The sequence below is a fragment of the Hyla sarda genome, chromosome 4 (assembly GCF_029499605.1).
Source record: "Hyla sarda isolate aHylSar1 chromosome 4, aHylSar1.hap1, whole genome shotgun sequence".
NCBI lineage: Eukaryota > Metazoa > Chordata > Amphibia > Anura > Hylidae > Hyla > Hyla sarda.
In genome coordinates this window covers 17,641,921-17,663,446 of record NC_079192.1, presented here as the reverse complement: position 1 = coordinate 17,663,446, position 21,526 = coordinate 17,641,921, and the positions used below count along the sequence as shown (strand labels likewise).

Genomic DNA, 21,526 nt, shown 5'->3' with positions numbered 1-21,526 from the left:
AATCCTGGCCTAATCACTGTGTCCGGAGACGCGGTGATCACGGAACGCAGCGCCATAAAAGGAGATCTGAAGTGCTCTGAACTTTATCCCAAGGATAGGGGATATGTTTTAGATTGCGGGGGGTCCGGTTGCTGGGGCCCCCGCGATCTCCTGTACGGGGCCGCGGCAATGTACAGGAAAGGGGGCGTTCCATCCCCGCATGGCGCAGCAGCCGGCATGCCCCTCTATGCATCTCTATGGGATTCATGGAGGGGCTTGCCAGCTGCCGCGTCATGCAAAAACGGAAGAAAAAACAGATACAGTAAATTTAACATTGAAGTCTATGGAAAATGGATGAGCCTTTAATGTCATCCGTTTGCATCCGTTTTTTCAATCCGTTTTTTTGATCCGTTTTTACTTCTGAGCATGCTCAGAACAAAATTTTTTTTTCTGGTTTATCAAAGGGGTATTTCGGGCAAAAACATCTTATCCCCTATCGAAAGGATAGGGGATAAGATGTCTGATCACGGAGGGGGGGGGGGGGCGCCGCTGGAACCCCCGCAATCTCCCTGCAGTAGCCCGCATTCTATGCGTAGCTGCGTTTGCAGTTTCAGAAACTGCCGGGCTTCCGAGATGGGGACATGACGTCACGCAACGCCCCCTCCATTCATTTCTATGGGAGGGGGAGTAACGGCCGCAACACCCCCTCCCATAGACATGAATGGAGGGGGCGTGGCGTGACGTCACGTCCATGTCTCGAAAGCCCGGGAGTTTCCGAAACTGCAGACGCAGATACACATAGAATGTGGCCTGCTGCAGGGAGATCGCGGGTGGGGGGGGTCCCAGCGGCGCCCCCCCCCGCGACCAGACATCTTATCCCCTATCCTTTCGATAGGGGATAAGATGTTTTTGCCCGGAATACCCCTTTAACTGAGCAATAATGGATCCAAATGAATGCAAACGGATAACATCTGTTTGCATCCATTATTGTCAGGTTTTTTTTTAAGTCTGTTTTTATTTTTGACATGAGAAGAATGGGACCGGTCTAGATGACCGTGTGAACGCAGCCTTAGAAGAGCACTTTATATTTGCCTTTTAACTTCCAGTTAACATTGTTTTTGAACTATGTTTCTTTAATGGTGATTATTCCTGCATTTATTACACGAGAATTGTGAAGTCACCCTTAATGGCACATGATAGTTGCCGGGTATAGATATTTTCAAAACTAACTGTGGACCTAGAACCTTTGACACTTATATAGAACACCAGATTGGACCTTTAAGGGTTTATTGATTTAAATGTTTCCAAGTTGAGAAACCTAATGTCAAAAAATAACACAAAACACTGAAAATTGTCCGTTACTCATCTTTTTTGTTTTGCCATGAATTTTTCCCTTGAGTTCATGTCGGGTCTGAATACAATAATATAACATTTTGGAAGGAACATACAAATAACCAGACCCCAGGTTGACGATTGGATAGCAAAGATCTCCATGGCCACCATATATTTTCCTTGTGAACTGAGAGATGCCGGAATGTAGGACAACCAGACGCTCAGGAAGGCCAGCATGCTGAAGGTGATGAACTTGGCCTCATTGAAGCTGTTGGGAAGTCTCCTGGCCAAGAAAGCTACAATGAAGCTAATAGAGGCCAGGAGACCAAGGTAGCCAAGCATAGACCAAAAAGCCAATGGTGACCCTTCATTACACTGAATGACTAGTACTCCAGAATTACTTTCTGATTTGACTTCTAGGAAAGGAGGAGAGAATGTCAGCCACATAATACAAAGAAATATCTGAATAAGGATACAGGAGATGACTATGAGATATGATACATGTGGTCTAGTCCATTTTCTTAGTTGACTCCCAGGCCTTGTGGCTTTAAAAGCAATGACTACCATATTGGTTTTTGCCAAGATGCAGGAGACACAAAGTGCAAATACAACACCAAAAGTTACTTGTCTTAAAAGACATATCTCATACTGGGGATAACCAATAAAGACTAAAGAACAAAGAAAACAGAGCGATAGTGACACCAGGAGAAGACAACTCAAGGAGTAGTTATTGGCTCGAACAATTGGAGTTGTTTTGTAGTAAATAAAGAGGGCAAAGATGGCCACAGGAACCAATGATGAGGAGATGCCAGTAGTTGTTAAGGTGATGCCCAGTGGATCTTCATGTGAAAGGAATTCTTGAGTCTTTGGAACACAATCATCTTGGGTTGGATTTGGCCACATATCCCATGGGCATTTTGTACATTGTAGCGAATCTTAAAAAAAAAGTTGTAAAATCAATAGACTTGAACTTGTGTTCTAGAAAAGGTTTAACAATGGACTAAGAGAGTAAAACATTTTCTTTGCTAAATATTTTTATTCTCTACCTGTGTGGTTGGCTATCTCTCCATAGGGACATAGAATGCATTGAAAACAGCAGGAAGGTTGGCCTTTTCTGGCTGCTTTCCTAAAGCCTGGTGGGCAACTGGGGCTGCAGACTGAAACAGGTACCTGGGAAAATAAATGTGAGAAAAAATATTTTCAAATAAGGTGTAGGTAATGGCTTAAAAAAGGGTAAGGGGCTGCATTCAGTATACTCTCTGGACAGTCCATTGAACAATGAACAAAAACAGAACCCAAGTTATCCTATTGGCTTCAATGTTGTCTTTTTAGTTTTTGGCAGTTGTGGGCCAGACAAAAAATGGCTGTTTGTAATATTTTTTTGACTGCTCGAATTCTGAAAAATAATTAGAGCCTGCAACAGAGCTCTGTTAGAAGCGTGAACCCAGCCTTACATGACTTAATCTACATTTATAAGGAGATTTTGTCAATTTTCCAACACCTTGTAGAAAGTATGTGGCCTTTACAAGAGGCATGGCCACAGTTAAAATAGGTCATCTCTTAATATGCAACACCATGTAACAAAAAATTTACCAGAATACGGGTGCAGTTTAAGCCAAGTTAGGCTAGGTTCAAACCACATTTTTGCAACACACGTGTGTACAAATGTTTATCTTTATACGGTTGAAAATTGTGTCCGGTTGCATCCGTTTTTTAAGAAAAAATCTTATACGTTTTCAACTTTTCACTCCCATTATGAATAAAGTTTCACTTGTTTGATTGAAAAACTGTGTTAAGTCAAAAACCGTATGGTGAAAACCAGATGGAACCGTACGCACATACGGTTCTGTACGGTTCCCATTGACTCCCATGTTTAAAAAAAAAATACGTATACGATTTAATACCGTGGTAGGCCACAATTTTCTGTCCGGAAAAAAAAAAAAGTAATAAACCATATGGTTTGAAAAACGGAGACAACCGTATACATTATGGTGCATACAGTTTTGAATGGGAAGTCTATGGGCACGGTTTTCTGTACAGTTGCATACGTTTTTTTAATAAAACCATATAGCAAAAGTGTGGTGTGAACCCACCCTAATTGTACAAGGACAAGATATTTTGTGCCTTAGGCTGATATTCGTAAATGAGAAAGTAAAAAAAAGAAAGTCCACAGTATCTCACCCCGAGATCTCCAGTTCCCCAGTGTATGTAGCTGGTATTAATGGTGAAAACATTCCCACTGGTTATACTGGTATCATAACTGCCCACTGTCACTTGTTGGATTTGTCCTTCAGGGCTCAGCTGCCAGTTCACTACATCGTACACAGCAGGTGGATCTCCGTTCTCATCGAAAAAGAGTTGTCTGCCATCGGAGGTGTTCAAACGTAACTTCTTTATGTAGTGCAACAACTGTGAAAATGATACAACATTGATCATAATTAAAGTGCACTCCACTGGCCAGCGCTCAGAACATTTAATTCCGAACGCTGGGGGTAGCCATCACACTAGGTGGCTCTGTTCTGTCCATTTCATACAGTTAGTTCTCCTCCTGGCCTAGCCTCGCAGGAGACCATACTAAGTTAGTGCTTCGGTACTGCTTTTACACATAGCAAGGCACAGCTCTCGCTCACTGCCTGTCAATCAGACAGGTGGAAGCAAGCACAGTTCCCGCCATGCAGTGCGCTTCTGACTTAGCTGCTTTACCAGGCTCCATCACCTGTGAAGGAGAGGCAGCCGGAAGCACGTGTCGGCCAAAGCTCAGTGCAGCGCTGGAGACATAGAGAAGGTGAAGCCTGCACTGAGCCATAGGCTAATCACCTCTGTGCGCTCCCGACACGGAGCACAGCATGCGTAACGTCATTGAAGCCCACTTCCTCCTTCCGGCAGCTCACACTATCAGCAAGAAGAAAGGTAGAAAACAGAGCTTTTTAAAGCTTGGAAAAAAAATGTAATGGCAGGAGGGGTGTTAAGAGCAGTTAGGGAAGATAGCCAGAGTTAGTTTAGGTTACATGCTTTGGTGACAGGTATTCTTTAAGCCCATGGACGGCACTAGTTGAAAAGTAAGCCTGGAGCATTTCTTTTTTCGTTTTTTTTTCTTCCTTTAAATCCCTTGATAGGTACACTTTAACCCCTTAAGGAAACAGCTCATTTTGGTCTTGTATTGGCATAGCACTGGTTAGTACAATTGTACATCTACTTGCATAACCTGCCAGAAGGCAGACCATACAAGAAGATTCCCAGAGCGGCACAGAGCTGGTAAGAAGAGCTCTTGCCACCATCTTCACTCAACGGACCACTACAATTGCACTATGAGTGGTATGATGGGTGTCTTCAAAGCCTGCAACTGCGGAAAATTTATAATAATACAGTATTATTATTTGGTGCTTTAGGATACCCAGATGTGTTAAGATTAATGCTTTGTGTTAATGTGTTCAAGATAATCTTGGCAACATCTGTAGATACATCTTGAAAAATTGGTCTGGGTTGTACTGGAACTAATGTATGTATATATGTCTTAGGCTTATCATGGGCCTCATTGCTGCGCCTATGCTATCTTCTTAACACAACTGTACCCAATGGAGTCTCTGGGTAAGGCAAACCATGTGCTACAGTTAGGTTGTGGTGCACCAAAAGGTTGATTTGGTCCATACAAACTTTCATTAACTAACTTAAAGTGTACCTGTTATTATAAAAAAGCTTTTGAGAAGTCATAAAGACATATCAAAAGTTTTTATCGGTCAGGGTCTAAGTATTCTGACCCCGACCGATTTGGAGAAGTTACCTGGGAGAAGTGGGTGTTTAGCTTGTTCTCTGACTGCTCACATAGACACAGAGTGGGGTGCACTTTTCTCTCCCGCTCAATTTACTGATTGGTCAGGGTGTAAACACTTTATAAGGACAGGTAAATTTTAACCCCTTAAAGGGGTACTCCGGTGCTTAGACATCTTATCCCGTATCCTTTGAATAGGGGATAAGATGTCTAAGTGCCGGAGTACCCCTTTAAGGACCAAACATTCTTCTGTTTGTGCACTTTTGTTTTTTTCCTCCTTACATTTTAAAAATCATAACCCTTTCAATTTTGCACCTATGAATCCATATGATGGCTTATTTTTTGCGCCACTAATTCTACTTTGTACCGACATTAGTAATTTTACCCAAAAATCTACGGCGAAATGGGAAAAAAATCATTGTGCGACAAAATTGAAGAAAAAACACAATTTTGTAACTTTTGGGTGCTTCTGTTTCTACGCAGTACATTTTTTGGTAAAAATTACACCTTATCTTTATTCTGTAGGTCCATCCGATTAAAATAATACCCTACTTATATAGGTTAGATTTTGTCGTACTTTTGGAAAAATCATGACTACATGCACGAAAGTTAATATATTTAAAATTGTCCTCTTCTGACCCCTATAACTTTTTTATTTTTCCGCATATGGGTTGGTATGAGGTCTCATATTTTGCGCTGTGATGTGAATTTTTAATCAGTTTTTTAATCAGTATTTTTGTTTTGATCAGACTTTTTGATCGCTTTTTATTCATTTTTTATGGTATAAAAAGTGACCAAAAATACCCTATTTTGGACTTTTGAATTTTTTTGCGCGTACGCCATTGACTGTGCGGTTTAATTTACTATATATTTTTATAGTTCGGACATTTACTCACTTGGCGATACCACATATGTTTATTTTTATAATGTTTTTATATTTTTTATATGGAATTTTGGAAAAGGGGGGTGTTTTAAACTTTTATTAAGGAAGAAGTTGATGTGTGTTTTTTTAATTTTATTAAACTTTTTATTAAACTTTTTTTCACACTTTATTAGTCTTAACTTTTAGGAGGAATCATTTGATTCCTCATACAGATCAATGTGTTTTCATAGAATCACATTGATCTGTGTGATCTGCACTCCATTGATAAAGCCTGGTCCTGCCAGGCTTTATCAATACGAGAGCCGGGACAGCTGTGGCAGCAGAGGTAAGCTCTCCGGCTACCTCCACTGTGGATCACCCCACTGGATCACCAGGAAGTGTTCACAGGGTTCTTTAGATCACCGCATGTCGGCTATTAATGCCAGCCCTCAGCTACAAGAATCAGCTGAGGGCCGGCCAGTATGAAGCGGGCTCGAGTCCGGAGCCCACATCATACCCGGTTAACGGCCATTGGATGAGGATACACGTCCATGGTCGTTAACCAGTTAAAGATTAATACAGTGAGGAAAAAAATATTTAATCCTCTACTGACTAGACTGAAATGGGCTATAAGACTATCGCCTAGCAGCTTGGTTAGACATTTACAACAGTTGGTGCGAAGAAATACAAAACTGTCAAACATTTATGTATATGAACAACTTTACACAACAGCCATGGTGGTGAGAACATTGTCAAAGTTTTTAAATTGAGCTTACACTAACCTGCCAAGGCTTGAAGTTCTTAATATCAGCACATGATCCATTGGGAAATGGTCCATCTCCCTTCCTGCATTTACCCAAATCATCCAGAGCTTTTGCTACCACATGAACTGCTGTATAGATGTTGTACGGTACCCTCAGACTAGATACATCATTGTAATTGTTTCGGATTTTCTCAAGACTTTCTTGGCCTGTACATTCTTTTATTGATGAGTTTGACATGAGTTTAGTTGACATCTGGTCTTGGAATTTGCAGCTGAAAACTTGTTCCCAGAATATTTTTATCCATTGGTTTCCCATGACCATAGATGTATTGACCCTGTTGAGGAAATCTCCAAACCCTGGCATGCTTCCACTATGGAGTGCAAAACCAATTGCTCCAAGAAGAAGTCTTGAATATTTACTTACTGACAAGAAAAATGAGGTAGACCAAGCTTCACTGGCAATCCATACTTTCCCTGTGATGTTCTGCCTTAGCATCTCATCTAGTAAAAAGCTTAAGTCTATATCAGTAGAGAAGATAACCACCGCTGTGGCTGTTGAGTCTTTAATCACCCGAGCAATATGTGGGGCGTTTCTATCTTGCCGACTAGAAATTATGGTCTCTGTAAAGGCCACACAGGCTCCAGCTTTTATTAAATCCCTCTTGACAATTTGGATACCTTGCTGCCCATAATCATTATCAAGGGCCACTAGACCAATCCAGGTCCATCCAAAGTGCAACACCAGCTGTGCAAGACCTTGAGACTGGAAGGCGTCACTCGGGACTGTTCTAAAGAATGAGCGAAACCGGATACGGTTACTGAGAAGAGAACTTGTGGAAAAGTGACTGATCTGTTGGAAAATTTAAGAATATAATATTTCTCAGTATGAGTAAGGCCATAACAAAGGCTGAAACATGTTACTTTTGTTAGTCCGCACATGTTCCTGTCTGTGATGTGAAAATGAACTTTGAGTTTTATATTGCACAATATACTTGGCTGGACATCAATTTTTCATCTACGCTATCTTCGGTGAGGTCCACACCGATCTGGGCTGGGTTTTCTGTGAGTTGGGTGAGCTGATTTAATCTCTCTCCAGTTATCATTTATGTAACGTAAGACAGACACCCATTGCAAAAAATGATATGAGGTCGGGATATGAGGATGAGATATGAAGATAAAATAAGAGGATGAGATATGAGGATGAGAGTGTCATTTTTGCTTTTCTTCTCCCACAAGGTTTACGTAGGAAGACAGGGCAATGCCAGGCACTCTGCTAGTGAAGAATAAAACCTTACAAAAAAATTTACAGATGAAAATAAGACATTGCTTTTGAATTATGGTTTAACAGAATCATTTTGAAAAACTAAATAATAAGCTGACCTGGACAAAAATAATGATACCTGAATTTAATATTTTATTGCACAACTTTTTAAGCCAGTCATCACAATTCAGCGATTTTTGTAATGCTGTGTTCCTACATCCGGAATCTCCTCACGGAAAATCTCTGTACGGACATTCTACAGACTGTGGTCATCGGCACAACATGCCCGTCCTAGGACCGCACGGGAATGTGCTGTCTCATAGACGGCTATGCATTCTGTGCGGATTCTGCAGAAGGAATGGATAGGTTCATTCTCTCTGCAGATATGGAAATCAAAATTTTTGCACCAAAAACATCTATAGTGGAAATTCCACCGCGTGTGTAGCGCAGCACAATTCCATTAACCCCTTAATTCCCACGGTCGTAAATGTACGTCCTGGTTTGGCGGGACTTTCCGCAACAGGACGTACATATACGTCCTGTGTATGACCACGAGCATCGGAACGGTGCTCGCGTCATACACGGCAGGTTCCGGCTGCTAGTAGCAGCCAGGGACCCGCTGGTAATGGCCGACATCCGCGATCGCGTGGATATGTGCCATTAACCCCTCAAATGCCGTGATCAATACAGATCACGGCATCTGCGGCAGTGCGGCACTTTGAATGGATGATCGGATCGCCCGCTGCGCTGCCGTGGCGATCTGATGATCCAGTAGGGCGGCCGGAGGTCCCCTCACCTTGCTCCGGACGTCTCCCGGGGTCTTCTGCTCTGGTCTGAGATCGAGCAGACCAGAGCAGAAGATCACCGATAATACTGATCAGTGCTATGTCCTATACATAGCACTGCACAGTATTAGCAATCAAATGATTGCCATGAATAATCCCCTATGGGGACATAAAAAGTGTAAAATAAAAGTTGAAAAATGTAAAAATAAAAAGTAAAAGAAAAGTGAAAAATCCCCTCCCCCAATAAAAATGAAAGTTGTCAGTTTTTCCCATTTTACCCCCAAAAAGCTATTTTTTTTAATAAACATACTTGGTATCGCTGCGTGCGTAAATGTCCGTACTATCAAAATATAATGTTAATTATCCCGTACGGTAAATGGCGTAAACGTCAAAAATAAAAAAAAGTAAAAAAATGCTGCTTTTTTGTCACATTTTATTTTAAAATAAAATTATAAAAAATGATCTAAAAGTTTTACATATGCAAATGTGGTATCTAAAAAAAGTACAGATGACGGAGCAAAAAATGAGCCCTCATACTGCCCTATATATGGAAAAATGAAAACGTTATAGGTTGCCAAAATAGGGCGATTTTAGATTACTGATTTTGTACAAAAGATTTTAGATTTTTTTAAGCGGTACAAAACTATAAAAGTATCTAGCCATGGGTATCATTTTAATTGTATTGACCCACAGAATAAAGAACACATGTCATTTTTGCCATAAAGTGTATAGTGTGAAAACAAAACCTTCCAAAATGTGCAAAATTGGGGTTTTCATTTTATGGTAAAATGAGAGATTTCATTACAAAGTACAATTGGTCACGCAAAAAACAACCCCTTATATGGGTCTGTAGATGGAAATATAAAGGAGTAATGGATTTTAGAAGGCGAGGAGGAAAAAACTAAAACGCAAAAAATAAAATTGGCCTGGTCCTTAAGGTTAAAATGGGCTTGGTCCTTAAGGGGTTAAATACAATGGAACTCTGCTGCTGCGGAATCTCCAGAATAAAGTGCACGGTCAAGGGAGATAAAATATATCACAATGTAATAAATGGAGGGGGTGTCCATGACACCCTCTCCATTTACTACATTGTGATGTATTTCATTTCCCTTGACCGTGCACTTTATTTTGAATTAATGAATATTTATGCAGCTGCTACTGTTCAGGCAATATTGTATTTACTTATGTGTTACTATGCATAGTGGTCCATTGGTCTAAGAGGGACTGTGTTTATTGTACTATTGGGATTAGGCGGGTGTCCCTGGGGGGGGGGGGGAGCCACCAGGAAACTGGGGTTCCCCTCTGTGGCTGTGAGTCATCTGGCCCCCTTGTTTATAGTGTTTTTAAATGTGTGGTCTAATTTATGTCATGTACTACAATAAAGTATTGATGAGATAGCTTTGGTGTGCGCCTATATGTGCTTTTGCTTTTCTATGTTATTTTTGTGTTCAGGATATTAGCACTGGTAGCACTCTTATGGATATTTTTGCTTTAGATAGATGAGACCAAACTTTAGCTCTTGGCAGGTCACATCAGGTCTATATCCACAGATGCAAAAAATAAGCATACAAAAGCAATGTCTGATTGTCATCAGGTAATTTTAGTAAAATTGTAATTATTTTTACTATTGTCAGTTTAAAGTTATTTCAGGGTGCATTGTAGTTTTTTTCTGTCTTTAATGAAAGGTACCAACAATTTTGTCCATGTCATTATACAAAGGCTAAAGAGTCTATAAAGACAACCCCAGATTCAGAGAAAGTACGCAAATAGAACCCTTAAGATCTGGCCAGGTAGGTTAGTTGATAGGACCCGCACCATTTGAGAAACCTTGGCGTGGTGTGCGGGCTCAAGTGTGTCCTTCATATAAGGATATACTGGCTAATGTCTCAATTTTACATCAGTTTTGAGGGTTAGCTAATGTCATTGTTTACATTAACCACAGTTGTGAAACCATATTGTGATCCATAGGTGCAGGTCCTCCACTCCAACGTAGGTGCACAACTGCACTTGGAGTTGAGCACCTTGTATCACCTTAGATCACATCAATGTAAGTGTTTGTTTAATGAAAGGTACCAACAATTTTGTCCATGTCATTATACAAAGGCTAAAGAGTCTATAAAGACAACCCCAGATTCAGAGGAAGTACGCAAATAGAACCCATAAGATCTCAACACCTTAACATTGAAAGGACATTAGTGTCTTGGGGGCCCCAGTACTTACTTGTGGATACCTGTATAGCCCCAGTATATGAGCCAGTAAAATGGAGTATGTAGATGTAGTATGTCCGATTACTGCAGCCAACTGGGTCTTCTGGTTACATCGATAGTTAGGAAGAGATTCTCCATGTCCACTTAACAACTGCAGAGTTCCTGACACTGCTCTCTGGAGGACTACACATGAGTCAAATAGCTGGAATCCCAAGGTGATATTTGGCAAAAAATTGGGGGTGTTGTTAATTTCCTCCACGGTAAATTGCACAGCTTGGGCACGTTGATAGGTATCTAACCTGAAGCTGAGGACAATAGTGACAAGTTATTGTTTCCAGAATGTATTGTATTTAATAATTTAGACAATGGTATTATGTTGGTCGGTAACATATACTGGTTAATGGGGTACTCCTCTGCTCAGCGTTTGGAACAAACTGTTCTGAATGCTGGAGCCGTCGCCGGGAGCTTGTGACATCATAGCCCCACTCCCTCATTACATCATGCTCCGCCCCCTCAATGCAGCAGAGTACCCTTTTAAGGTTAGGGTTTGTCCAAAATTTATTAGGGATATAGCAACTAATCTGGGTTCTTTTTTTCGGATCCAAGGACAGTTGGGTTGGAGTACTGAGGGTTTGTGATTAGCGATTCAATCCTGTCATTACTAAGGAGGCACCAACTGCACCACCTGTCCCAACTGCTGGTGTGAAGATCTTGGCAGCCATCACATACAACAGTCGGTCACTTCTAGAAATGGTACGAGGGACAAAATCAACTCAGTGTTACATACTGGACATGCTGTGGCCACATGTGTCGCCTTTCATGGCTTCCAGCTGGAATTTTTTGGGAGTATAATGCTCTCTTGCACACACAAGGGTTTCTAGGAATGTCAAATATCAAATTGCAGTACTTTCTTAGCCTGCCTGGATACCAGATATATCACCAATAGAGCATTTATGGGACCAGTTGAGACCCCAGCTAATCTACAAGTGTGCAATCATTTTTGTAAACTTTCTTACCACAAAGGGAAGATTTTAGCCACATGAAGACTGAATCCAGAGAATGCCATCTGTTTATGTTATGCCACTAAGCTAACTACATCCAAAACCAACAAAATCAGGTGCGCTTCTGATCCTGCCAACCACCAATACAATCGCCAGAGTGTCAGGATGAATGATTATTTTATACTTTGTGCTTTGTGCTCATCTACCATCCAAAAATATGTTTCACACAATATTTGCTTTGTTGCAATCCAAGTGTTGCACAACAAAAAATATTATAAAAATAAGGGGAGTGAACACCAGGCTTTCTACTGCACATCCACACTGGAATTATTACTTCATCACTAAAAGGAGAAAATGTCTGTAATTTTCAGTATCCAAGAAATTAACTGTATTTCTCACAAAGGCAACCAGTTTCCAAGTGTTGCTTAGCCTATTAAAGAGGTAAAGATTGGGACCTCATGTGTGTATGCCTATCTTCTTTGGGCCTAGAAGGTGTCTCAACCTTAAACACACGTGGATAATGTAGCCCCACTGCCTCTTGACAAAGCCGTGTGAACGGTGAAACATGTCGAGGGGGGCTGCTATCTGATTTTAAATACAGAGGTGTCTCTTCCTATCTGTATGGCACACTGCAGGTGCATACAGCAAATTAATAATTGAGCTACATCGTACTCAATGACAATTCTACATAAGGAGAGAAAGACACCCTGACTTTTTAATCTAGTGTGTGAATTAATAAAGTTATACCTTTTTAATATATGGGAAATTAGGGAATTAGTGGATCACTGCGGTGATCTTTTGGTGAATAATTGGATTAACCCTCCATATATTGGTCTGTTATGGATCACACGTGGATAATGTTCCCACTAATCTCTCCACCAGATAGCAAAACTAACTTGGCCGGTCAGGTCACCAGCTTTATCACCAATCGAGCATTTGTAGGACCAGTTGGGTCCCCAGCTTCTTCAACCTACGAGTGTGCAGGGTCTACAGGCCTAGCTGCAACATCTGTGGTCAAATTTGCATCAAGATTCCATACAGAACCTGGATCCTCTCTACCTAACTGCATTCCATCTTGTATCCAGGATAGATGTGCCCAACTGGGTACTAGAGCTGTCTTTCAGTTGTACAGTTTCCCCCAATTATCTCATCCTTTCCCTCCAATATTGTAATCACTTACATAGATCATCATTACATTCACACTTAGAAAGTTTAATTCAATACCATCAACTCCTTCTTGATGCATTATTTTTTGTCAATGAGTGTATAACATGGACAGGTCATTGATTTTAATAAGAACTGTGTAAGGGTGCATGCACACTACGTTTCTTAAGATACGGGACCGTATACGGTTGGGGAGAGGGGGGCGGAGAGACGGGGGCGGGGCAACCGCACGCTGCCATATGCGGTCCCATATCTAATGTATTTCAATGAGTGACCGGAGTGAAACGCTGCCTCCGGTCGGCTCCGTTTTGGCTGTAGTCAACAGCGTCTTTAGGTCTGGTCGGGAAACCGTATATGGGGAAAAATGGAGCCAACTGGAGGCAGCGTTTCACTCCGGTCGCTCATTGAAATACATTAGATACGGGACCGCATACGGCAGTGTGCGGTTTCCCCGCCCTCGACTCTCCGCCCCCCCTCTCCCCAGCTGTATACGGTCCCGTATCTTAAGAAACGTAGTGTGCATGCACCCTAATTCTCCTGCGTAGGTGCATCAGGGGAATTAACCTGTTGGGGACGAAGGGCATATGCATACGCCCTTGCGTCCTGGTACTTAAGGACAAAGGGCGTATCCATACGCCCGTGGGAATTTCGGTCCCTGCCACGCGCCGGGCGGGGACTGGACCGGGGTGACTGCTGATATTGATCAGCAGGCTACCCACACAAATGCCCAGGGGGGTCATCAGGGAATTCACACTTGCGATTTGCGCCGATTCTGGGTCATTACGGGTCTATGGTGACCCGGAATATAAGGGGGATCGCGGTTGTCTAAGACACCTACGATCCCCCTGAAGGGATAGGAGTGAGGTGCCAGAGGTGCCACCCCTCCTATCCCTGCTATTAGTGGTCTAGATGCGACCATCAATAGCAGATCGGGGACGGGGGGGGTTAACTTTCGTTTTCCCTGTCCTGCCCACCCACAATAGGCGGGGAAGGACGGGGAACCTTAGGGGACCGAATTCCGATGTCCACTTACCCGTCCGGAGACAGCGGGCGACGGTGATCGGCGGGCGGTGACAGTGATCGGCGGGCAGCGACGTCGTGCGGCAGAGGAGGACGTCTCCCTGGATTCTACGGAAGCCGGTAAGTTGCCTAACAACATCTGGAGGTCTACAGTGGTCTCTAACCTGTAGCCCTCCAGATGTTGCAAAACTACAGCTCCCAGCATGCCCAGACAGCTGTTTGCTGTTTGGGCATGCTGGAATATGTAGTTTTGCAACAGCTGGAGGACTGCAGTTTGAGACCACTATATAGTGGTCTCTAAACTGTATCCCTCCAGATCTTGCAAAACTACAACTCCTAGAATGCCCAAACAGCTCTTTGCTTTCTGGGCATGCTGGGATTTGTAGTTTGCAACATCTGGAGGGTCACAGTTTGGAGATCACTGGGCAGTGGTCTATAAACTGTAGCCCTCCAGATGTTGCAAAACTGCAAATCCCAACATGCCCAAACAGCAAACAGCTGTCTTGGCATGCTGGGAGTTGCAGTTGCCTACCTCCAGCTATTGCATAACTACATCTCCCAGCATGCCCTTTGGCGATCAGTACATGCTGGGAATTGAAGTTTTGCAACAGCTGGAGGCACACTGGTTGGAAAATACTGAGTTAGGTAACAGAACCTAACTGAAGGTTTTCCAACCAGTGTGCCTCCAGCTGTTGCAAAAGTACAATTCCCAGCATGCACGGTCTGTCAGTAGATGCTGGAAGTTGTAGTTTTGCAACAGCTGGAGGCACATTGATTGGAAAATACTGAGTTAGGTAACAGAACCTAACTGAAGGTTTACCAACCAGTGTGCCTCCAGCTGTTGCAAAAGTACAATTCCTCAGTACATGCTGGGAGTTGTAGTTTTGAAACAGCTGGAGGTTTGCCCCCCATGTGAACGTACAGGGTACATTCACACGGGCAGGATTACAGTAAGTTTCCTGCTTCAAGTTTGGGCTGCGGTAAATTTTTCGCCGCAGCGCAAACTCCTAGCGGGAAACTCACCGTAACCCGCCAGTGCGAATGTACCCTAAAAACACTACACTACACTACACTAACACATAATAAAGGGTAAAACACTACATATACACCCCCTTACACTGTCCCCCCCCCCCCCAATAAAAATGAAAAACGTATTGTACGGCAGTGTACGGCAAAACCACTAACTGTCCAGGCATGCTGGGAATTTAGCAACAGCTGGAAGCACTCTGTTTGGGAATCACTGGCGTAGAATACCCCTATGTCCACCCCTATGCAATCCCTAATTTAGTCCTCAAATGCGCATGGCGCTCTTTCACTTCAGAGCCCTGTCGTATTTCAAGGAAACAGTTTAGGGCCACATATGGGGTATTTCCGTACTCGGAAGAAGTTGCACTACACATTTTGGGGGGCTTTTTCTCCTTTTACCCCTTTTGAAAAGGAAAAGTTGGGGGCTACACCAGCCTGTTAGTGTAAAAAAAAAAATTTACACTAACATGCTGGTGTTGCCCCATACTTTTTATTTTTACAAGCAGTAAAAGGAAAAAAAGTTCCCCAAAATTTGTAACGCAATTTCTCCTGAGTACAGAAATACCCCATATGTGGGCGTAAAATGCTCTGCGGGCGCACAACAAGGCTCAGGAGTGAGAGCGCACCATGTACATTTGAGGCCTAAATTGGTGATTTGCACAGGGGTGGCTGATTTTACAGCGGTTCTGACATAAACGCAAAAACATAAATACCCACATGTGTCCCCATTTTGGAAACTACACCCCTCATGTAAATTATTAAGGGGTGCAGGGAGCATTTACGCCCCACAGGCATCTGACAGATTTTTGGAACAGTGGTCCGTGAAAATGAAAAATTTAATTTTTCATTTGCACAGCCCACTGTTCCAAAGATCTGTCAAATGCCAGTGGGGTGTAAATACTCACTGCACCCCTTATTAAATTCTGTGAGGGGTGTAGTTTCCAAAATGGGGTCACATGTGGGGGGGTCCACTGTTCTGGCACCACGGGGGCTTTGTAAACACACATGGCTCCTGACTACCATTCCAAACAAATTTGCTTTCCAAAAGCTCAATGGCGCTCCTTCTCTTCTGAGCATTGTAGTGCGCCAGCAGAGCATTTTACATCCTAACATGGGGTATTTCCATACTCAGAAGAGATGGGGTTACAAATTTTGGGGGGCATTTTCTTCCATTACCTTTTGTAAAAATGGTAAATTTGGGGGAAAAACTGCATTTAGTGAATTTTTTTTTTTCATTTACATATCCGATTTTAACGAAAAGTCGTCAAACACCTGTGAGGTGTTAAGGCTCACTGGACCCCTTGTTGAGGGGTGTAGTTTCCATAATGGTATGCCATGTGTTTTTTTTTCTGCTGTTCTGGTACCATAGGGGCTTCCTAAATGTGACATACCCCCCAAAAACCATTTCTGCAAAATTCACTCTCCAAAATCCCATTGTCGCTCCTTCCCTTCTGAGCCCTCTACTGCGCCCGTCGAACACTTGACATACACATATGAGGTATTTCCTTAATCGAGAGAAATTGGGGGGCTTTTTCTCCTATTACCACTGGGTCTACAAGAACATGCGAGTGTAAAAAATGACAATTTAGAATTTTCTCCTTTACTTTGCTGCTATTCCTGTGAAACACCTAAAGGGTTAACAAACTTACTGAATGTCATTTTGGATACTTTGAGGGGTGCAGTTTTTATGATGGGGTAATTTGTGGGGTATTTATAATTTGAAGGCCCTTCAAATCCACTTCAAAACTGAACCGGTCCCTGAAAAATTCCGATTTTGAAAATTTTGTGAAACATTGGAAAATTGCTGCCGAACTTTGAAGCCCTCTGATGTCCTCCAAAAGTAAAAACATGTCAACTTTATGATGCAAACATAAAGTAGACATATTGTATTTGTGAATCAATATATAATTTATTTGGAATATCTATTTTCCTTACAAGCAGAGAGCTTCAAACTTAGAAAAATGCAAAATTTTCTATTTTTTCATAAAATTTTTGAATTTTTCACCAAGAAATGATGCAAGTATCAATGAAAATTTACCACTGCCATAAAGTAGAATATGTCACAAAAAAACAATCTCGGAATCAAATTTATAAGTAAAAGCATCCCAGAGTTATTATGCTTAAAGTGACAGTGGTCAGATTTGCAAAAAATGCTCCTATCCTTAGAGTCATAATGGGCTCTGTCCCCAATGGGTTAAACACTGTTGGGTTCCCTCACAAATTATAGCTGAGATCAGTGCAACCAGGTCAAATGTTTCTGGAGGTATCAATCAGGACTCATGTACAGGGGCGGACATTTGTCTGTGCAGCCGGTTCAGCTTCACAGGGGTCTAGCGTGTGAGGGAGCCCGCCGCCCTTTGAAAGGGTAGCAGGCCCCCTCACACAACAAACAGTGAGCAGCGGCACTGTGCCACCGCTGTCCACTGTTCTAAAGCGGCCACGGCGGATAATAGCGCAGCGGGCCGACCCAGATCTGACGAGGGACGTTGCACAAATGAGGACGTCAGTGAAGTCACTTGTCAGGCTGCCGGAGAAGAAAAGCACTGCTCAGGCCAGGTAAGTGTGTCTCTGTGTGTGTGTCTCTGTGTGTGTGTCTGTATGTGTGTATGTATATGTGTGTAAGTGTTGGTGGGGGCTATGATACCTAATGTGCAGAAACTATGCTACCTAATGTGGGTAAACTGCTACCTAATGTAGGGAATCTATGCTACCTTAAATGGGGAAACTGCTACCTAATTTGGGGATACTGCTGCCTACCTAATGTGGGGAAACTGCTACCTAATGTGGGGAAGCTATGCTACCTAATGTAGGAAATCTATGGTACCTAATGTGGGGAAACTGCTATACCTAATGTGAGAAAACGATGCTACCTAATGTGTGGAAACTATGCTACCTAATGTGGGGAAACTGCTACCTAATGTGAGGAAACTATGTCACCTATTGTGGGGAAACTATGCTACCTAATGTGGGGAAAGTGCAACCTAATGTGGGGAATCTATGCTACCTAATGTGGAGAAACTGCTACCTAATGTGGGGAAGCTGCTACCTAATGTGGGGAATATATGCTACCTAATGTGGGGAAACTGCTACCTAATGCATGGAATCTATGCTACCTAATGTGGGGAAACTGCTACCTAATGTGCGGAAGCTATACTACCTAATGTGGGGAAACGATGCTACCTAATGCGAGGAACCTACGCTACCTAATGTGGGGAAACTATGCTACCTAATGTGAGGAAACTATGCTACCTAATGTGGGGAATCTATGCTACCTAATGTGAGGAAACTATGTTACCTAATGTGAGGAAACCATGCTACCTAATGTGGGAAAACTGCTACCTAATGTGGGGAAACTATTCTACCTAATGTGGGGGGCCTTAATGAGCTGCGGCATATGGGGAGCCTTAATAATTAACAACTGATATTGGGGGGGTCCTCCTGAGCAACTGATATGGGTGGGGGCCCCCCTGAACAAGTGACATATGGGGTCCACCTGAGTAAGTGACCCATGAAGGGGGAGTTCCTGAACAATTGCCGTATGAGGGGGGGGGGGGGGGGCAGGCACATTCTTTGCACAGGGGCCCTCTGCTGTCTGTGTCCGCCCTGCTCAGGTACCATATTTCCTAGAGACTGGACTACAAGGAGTAACCTGAGAGCAGAAACACATTCCACCCATTGTCATTTACTGTAGACAAATAGACTGTACTAGACCCAACACTATAGAGAACCTAATTAAAATAAACAGAAATAACTTGCTTCACACTGGTTTTGGCAATGTGCCGGACAAGCTGCTATCTCTTGTATAGTTCCCCGTGTCCTTTACAATAAATATTATGAACTTCCAAAAAAATAATAGTTATAAATGGATAAGCGCTATGTGGGACTTATAATAAAAGGCAACCTTGTATTCAAAGCTATGCAGCACTATATCAAATATATGAGATGTCGCTGAATATGTGTACTCACATCTGATGCTATTTTCTGCAGACTCCAGGTGCTATATCCTGCCTGGTCCACGGTGATCCGTATACTCTTGGTCCACCTACGCAACTTGGACAAAGAGTGTACAGATCACCATGGACCAGGCAGGATATCGCACCTGAATCTGCAGAACATCGCATCAGATGTGAGTACACATATTCAGCAACATCTCACATATTTGATATATTGCTGCATAGCTTTGAATACAAGGTTGCCTTTTATTATAAGTCCCACATAGCGCTTATTCATTTATAACTACTATAGAGAACCTGCAGTATTCTCTGTGTCCTCTCTGTTGCCTGCCTCGTACTGTACGATCAGAGCACCACCGTAGAGCCCTGCGTGGGACTATATTCACAACCCCACTCCCACTGGATTTCTGACCATTATTACCCCCCCCCCCATAAGGTTCCACTCCTGCCCGCTCACGCAACAAGTGTGTCCAATCCAACGCTCTAGCAAATATTTTGTAAAAAGCTTTTAGAGATAGTACCTCTAGTGCCGTTTCGTTACCCCCTTGTGCCATTTCATCAACTGGTAAAGAAGAAATCTCAATACAGCACTGCTAAAATGTCCACGTTTATTGGAATTCCTTAAAACAACATGTAATGTGACAACACACCACCGTGCTACTCACTACGCAGCTAGAATGGACGTGTTTCGAGCGCATGCACACTCTTGATTACCACTGCACTTGTGTGCCCCTCCACTCTTATATGAAAAATTCACACCGGGGTGGAAGGGGTGAATTTAAAATGAAAATGCTAATAAAACATGGGAATACATAACACCAATAAAAAGCAACAATTCACTAATACAGGTGACAATAATCCCATAGTGAATTAGTACCCTGATTCGCATGTGCTCGAAGCGTGTCCATTCTAGCTGAGTAGTGTCTAGCATGGTGGTGTGTTGTCTTCATTATATGTTGTTTTAAAGGATTCCAATAAACATGGACATTTTGGCAGTGCTGGATCGAGATTTCTTCATTAACATTTTGCAGCGTTCCTCACTAGGCGGAGGATTCGGGCATGCACAGTAGAGGTCAGCTGAAGACTTTCAAAGTTTTTTACTCCATTTCATGTGCTCCTTGTACCATTCCATCAGCCTCTAAGGCACTTTTGAGATGTGTGGGACTGTGTGGGATTTTGCAGAACCCACTTTTTGTTCTTTTTCCACGTGCTTCTGCCTGCAACTACCCCATCACCATTCTCAAGTTTTTTTAAGGACCCATAGGATACAAATCCCAATGCAGTACTCTGCAACTGCTATATTGGCACCCTCTAAAGAGACTTCCCAGGCTTGACATGAGATTTATGGCTAGGCTAATAAATATCTATAAAATAGAAGAATGTCCAGCACAAAAGCATGATGCAAGAAGATGATTTATTGTGAATTCACACAGCAAACAGCAACATGGATCATGGAGTAGAGTGACGCGTTTCAGCGACCTTAGTCGCCTTAGTCATACCAAGGTACACTCAGATCCATCTGGCCCTTATAGGGGTTAGCACCGCCCTCCCCCACCAGGTGAAAACACCTGAGTGGACCAGGGCGGCGCATCTCCACACACAAGGAATAGATTAACATTTATGTTCACACTAGACAAAAAAGAGCACAATGAACAAGACTGATCACAAATAAAAACTAACTGCGAAAAATCACAGACAGACCATAATACAATTAATATTACTAGGGATAAAGAATGACAAATCTGTGTAAAAAAACATAGTAATAAATCAATGACTTAAATTTACACAATAATGTACATTGTCAGTCACACCCTTTATGTGTTCTAGTTTATCAATGCTGCACATAGCATAGAACCAATACCAGCATTGATGAAAAATTATGCCAGGTCACAAAATACTTATATGTGATATTAGTGTATTAAGAAAAAAGGAAATAAATATCTATGGTCTGAATATCCCTTTATATACATATGACTTCATGACCCCTATAATAGTTGTTGACTTTTACCAGAACTTTTAGTAACCATCTGAACAGTAGATAAGAAGAAGCCTTACGTTGTACAAATGGCCGGACCAGGCCTCTCCTTGTAATTGACCTTTGGGTAGATCTTGTCCATGTGAACAGGCATCACCGCCCCGATTATTATATTCCCATCCATAGAAATGCTTGTGAGCTCGCCGCCGGTCAGTCTGCAACTAGATTCAATGCAATCCCAGAAGGGTAAGATACAGAGCATGAACCGAAGCCTCATTGTCTCTAAGAATTGTGGCATCAGATGAAGAATCGGTCATAGATGGAGATATTGGATAAACCAAAACCCTGCAATAAATTAATAAGAATGAATCCATTCTGAATCCTGGGGTCACAATATTTGCTTTGTTGCAATCCTAGTATCACAAAACA

The 21,526-nt window shown here is 42.4% G+C and overlaps 1 protein-coding gene across 1 annotated transcript; it reads right to left on the bottom strand.

Moving 5' to 3' along the window:
- Nucleotides 1-1,341: 1,341 nt before the first annotated feature.
- On the bottom strand, nt 1,342-21,258 carry LOC130367303 (extracellular calcium-sensing receptor-like). Its single transcript, XM_056569711.1, has 6 exons — nt 21,178-21,258; nt 10,972-11,263; nt 6,725-7,555; nt 3,493-3,720; nt 2,358-2,481; nt 1,342-2,246 (listed from the first exon to the last, which is right to left on the bottom strand). Exons 1-6 carry the CDS (start codon nt 21,249-21,251, stop codon nt 1,342-1,344), a joined length of 2,454 nt encoding a protein of 817 aa, XP_056425686.1. The 5' UTR covers nt 21,252-21,258.
- Between the last annotated feature and the right edge of the window lie 268 nt (nt 21,259-21,526).

What these genes read in the sequence shown, in the direction of transcription:
- LOC130367303 (XM_056569711.1), bottom strand. Translation starts at nt 21,251, where the DNA reads ATGCCTGTTCACATGGACAAGATCTACCCAAAGGTCAATTACAAGGAG. An exon ending in GGTCCGGCCATTTGTACAAC is followed by an intron (nt 11,264 to 21,177) that starts GTAAGGCTTCTT and finishes TATTGTCCTCAG; the next exon opens with CTTCAGGTTAGATACCTATC. An exon ending in GGCTATACAGGTATCCACAA is followed by an intron (nt 7,556 to 10,971) that starts GTAAGTACTGGG and finishes ATTTTCCAACAG; the next exon opens with ATCAGTCACTTTTCCACAAG.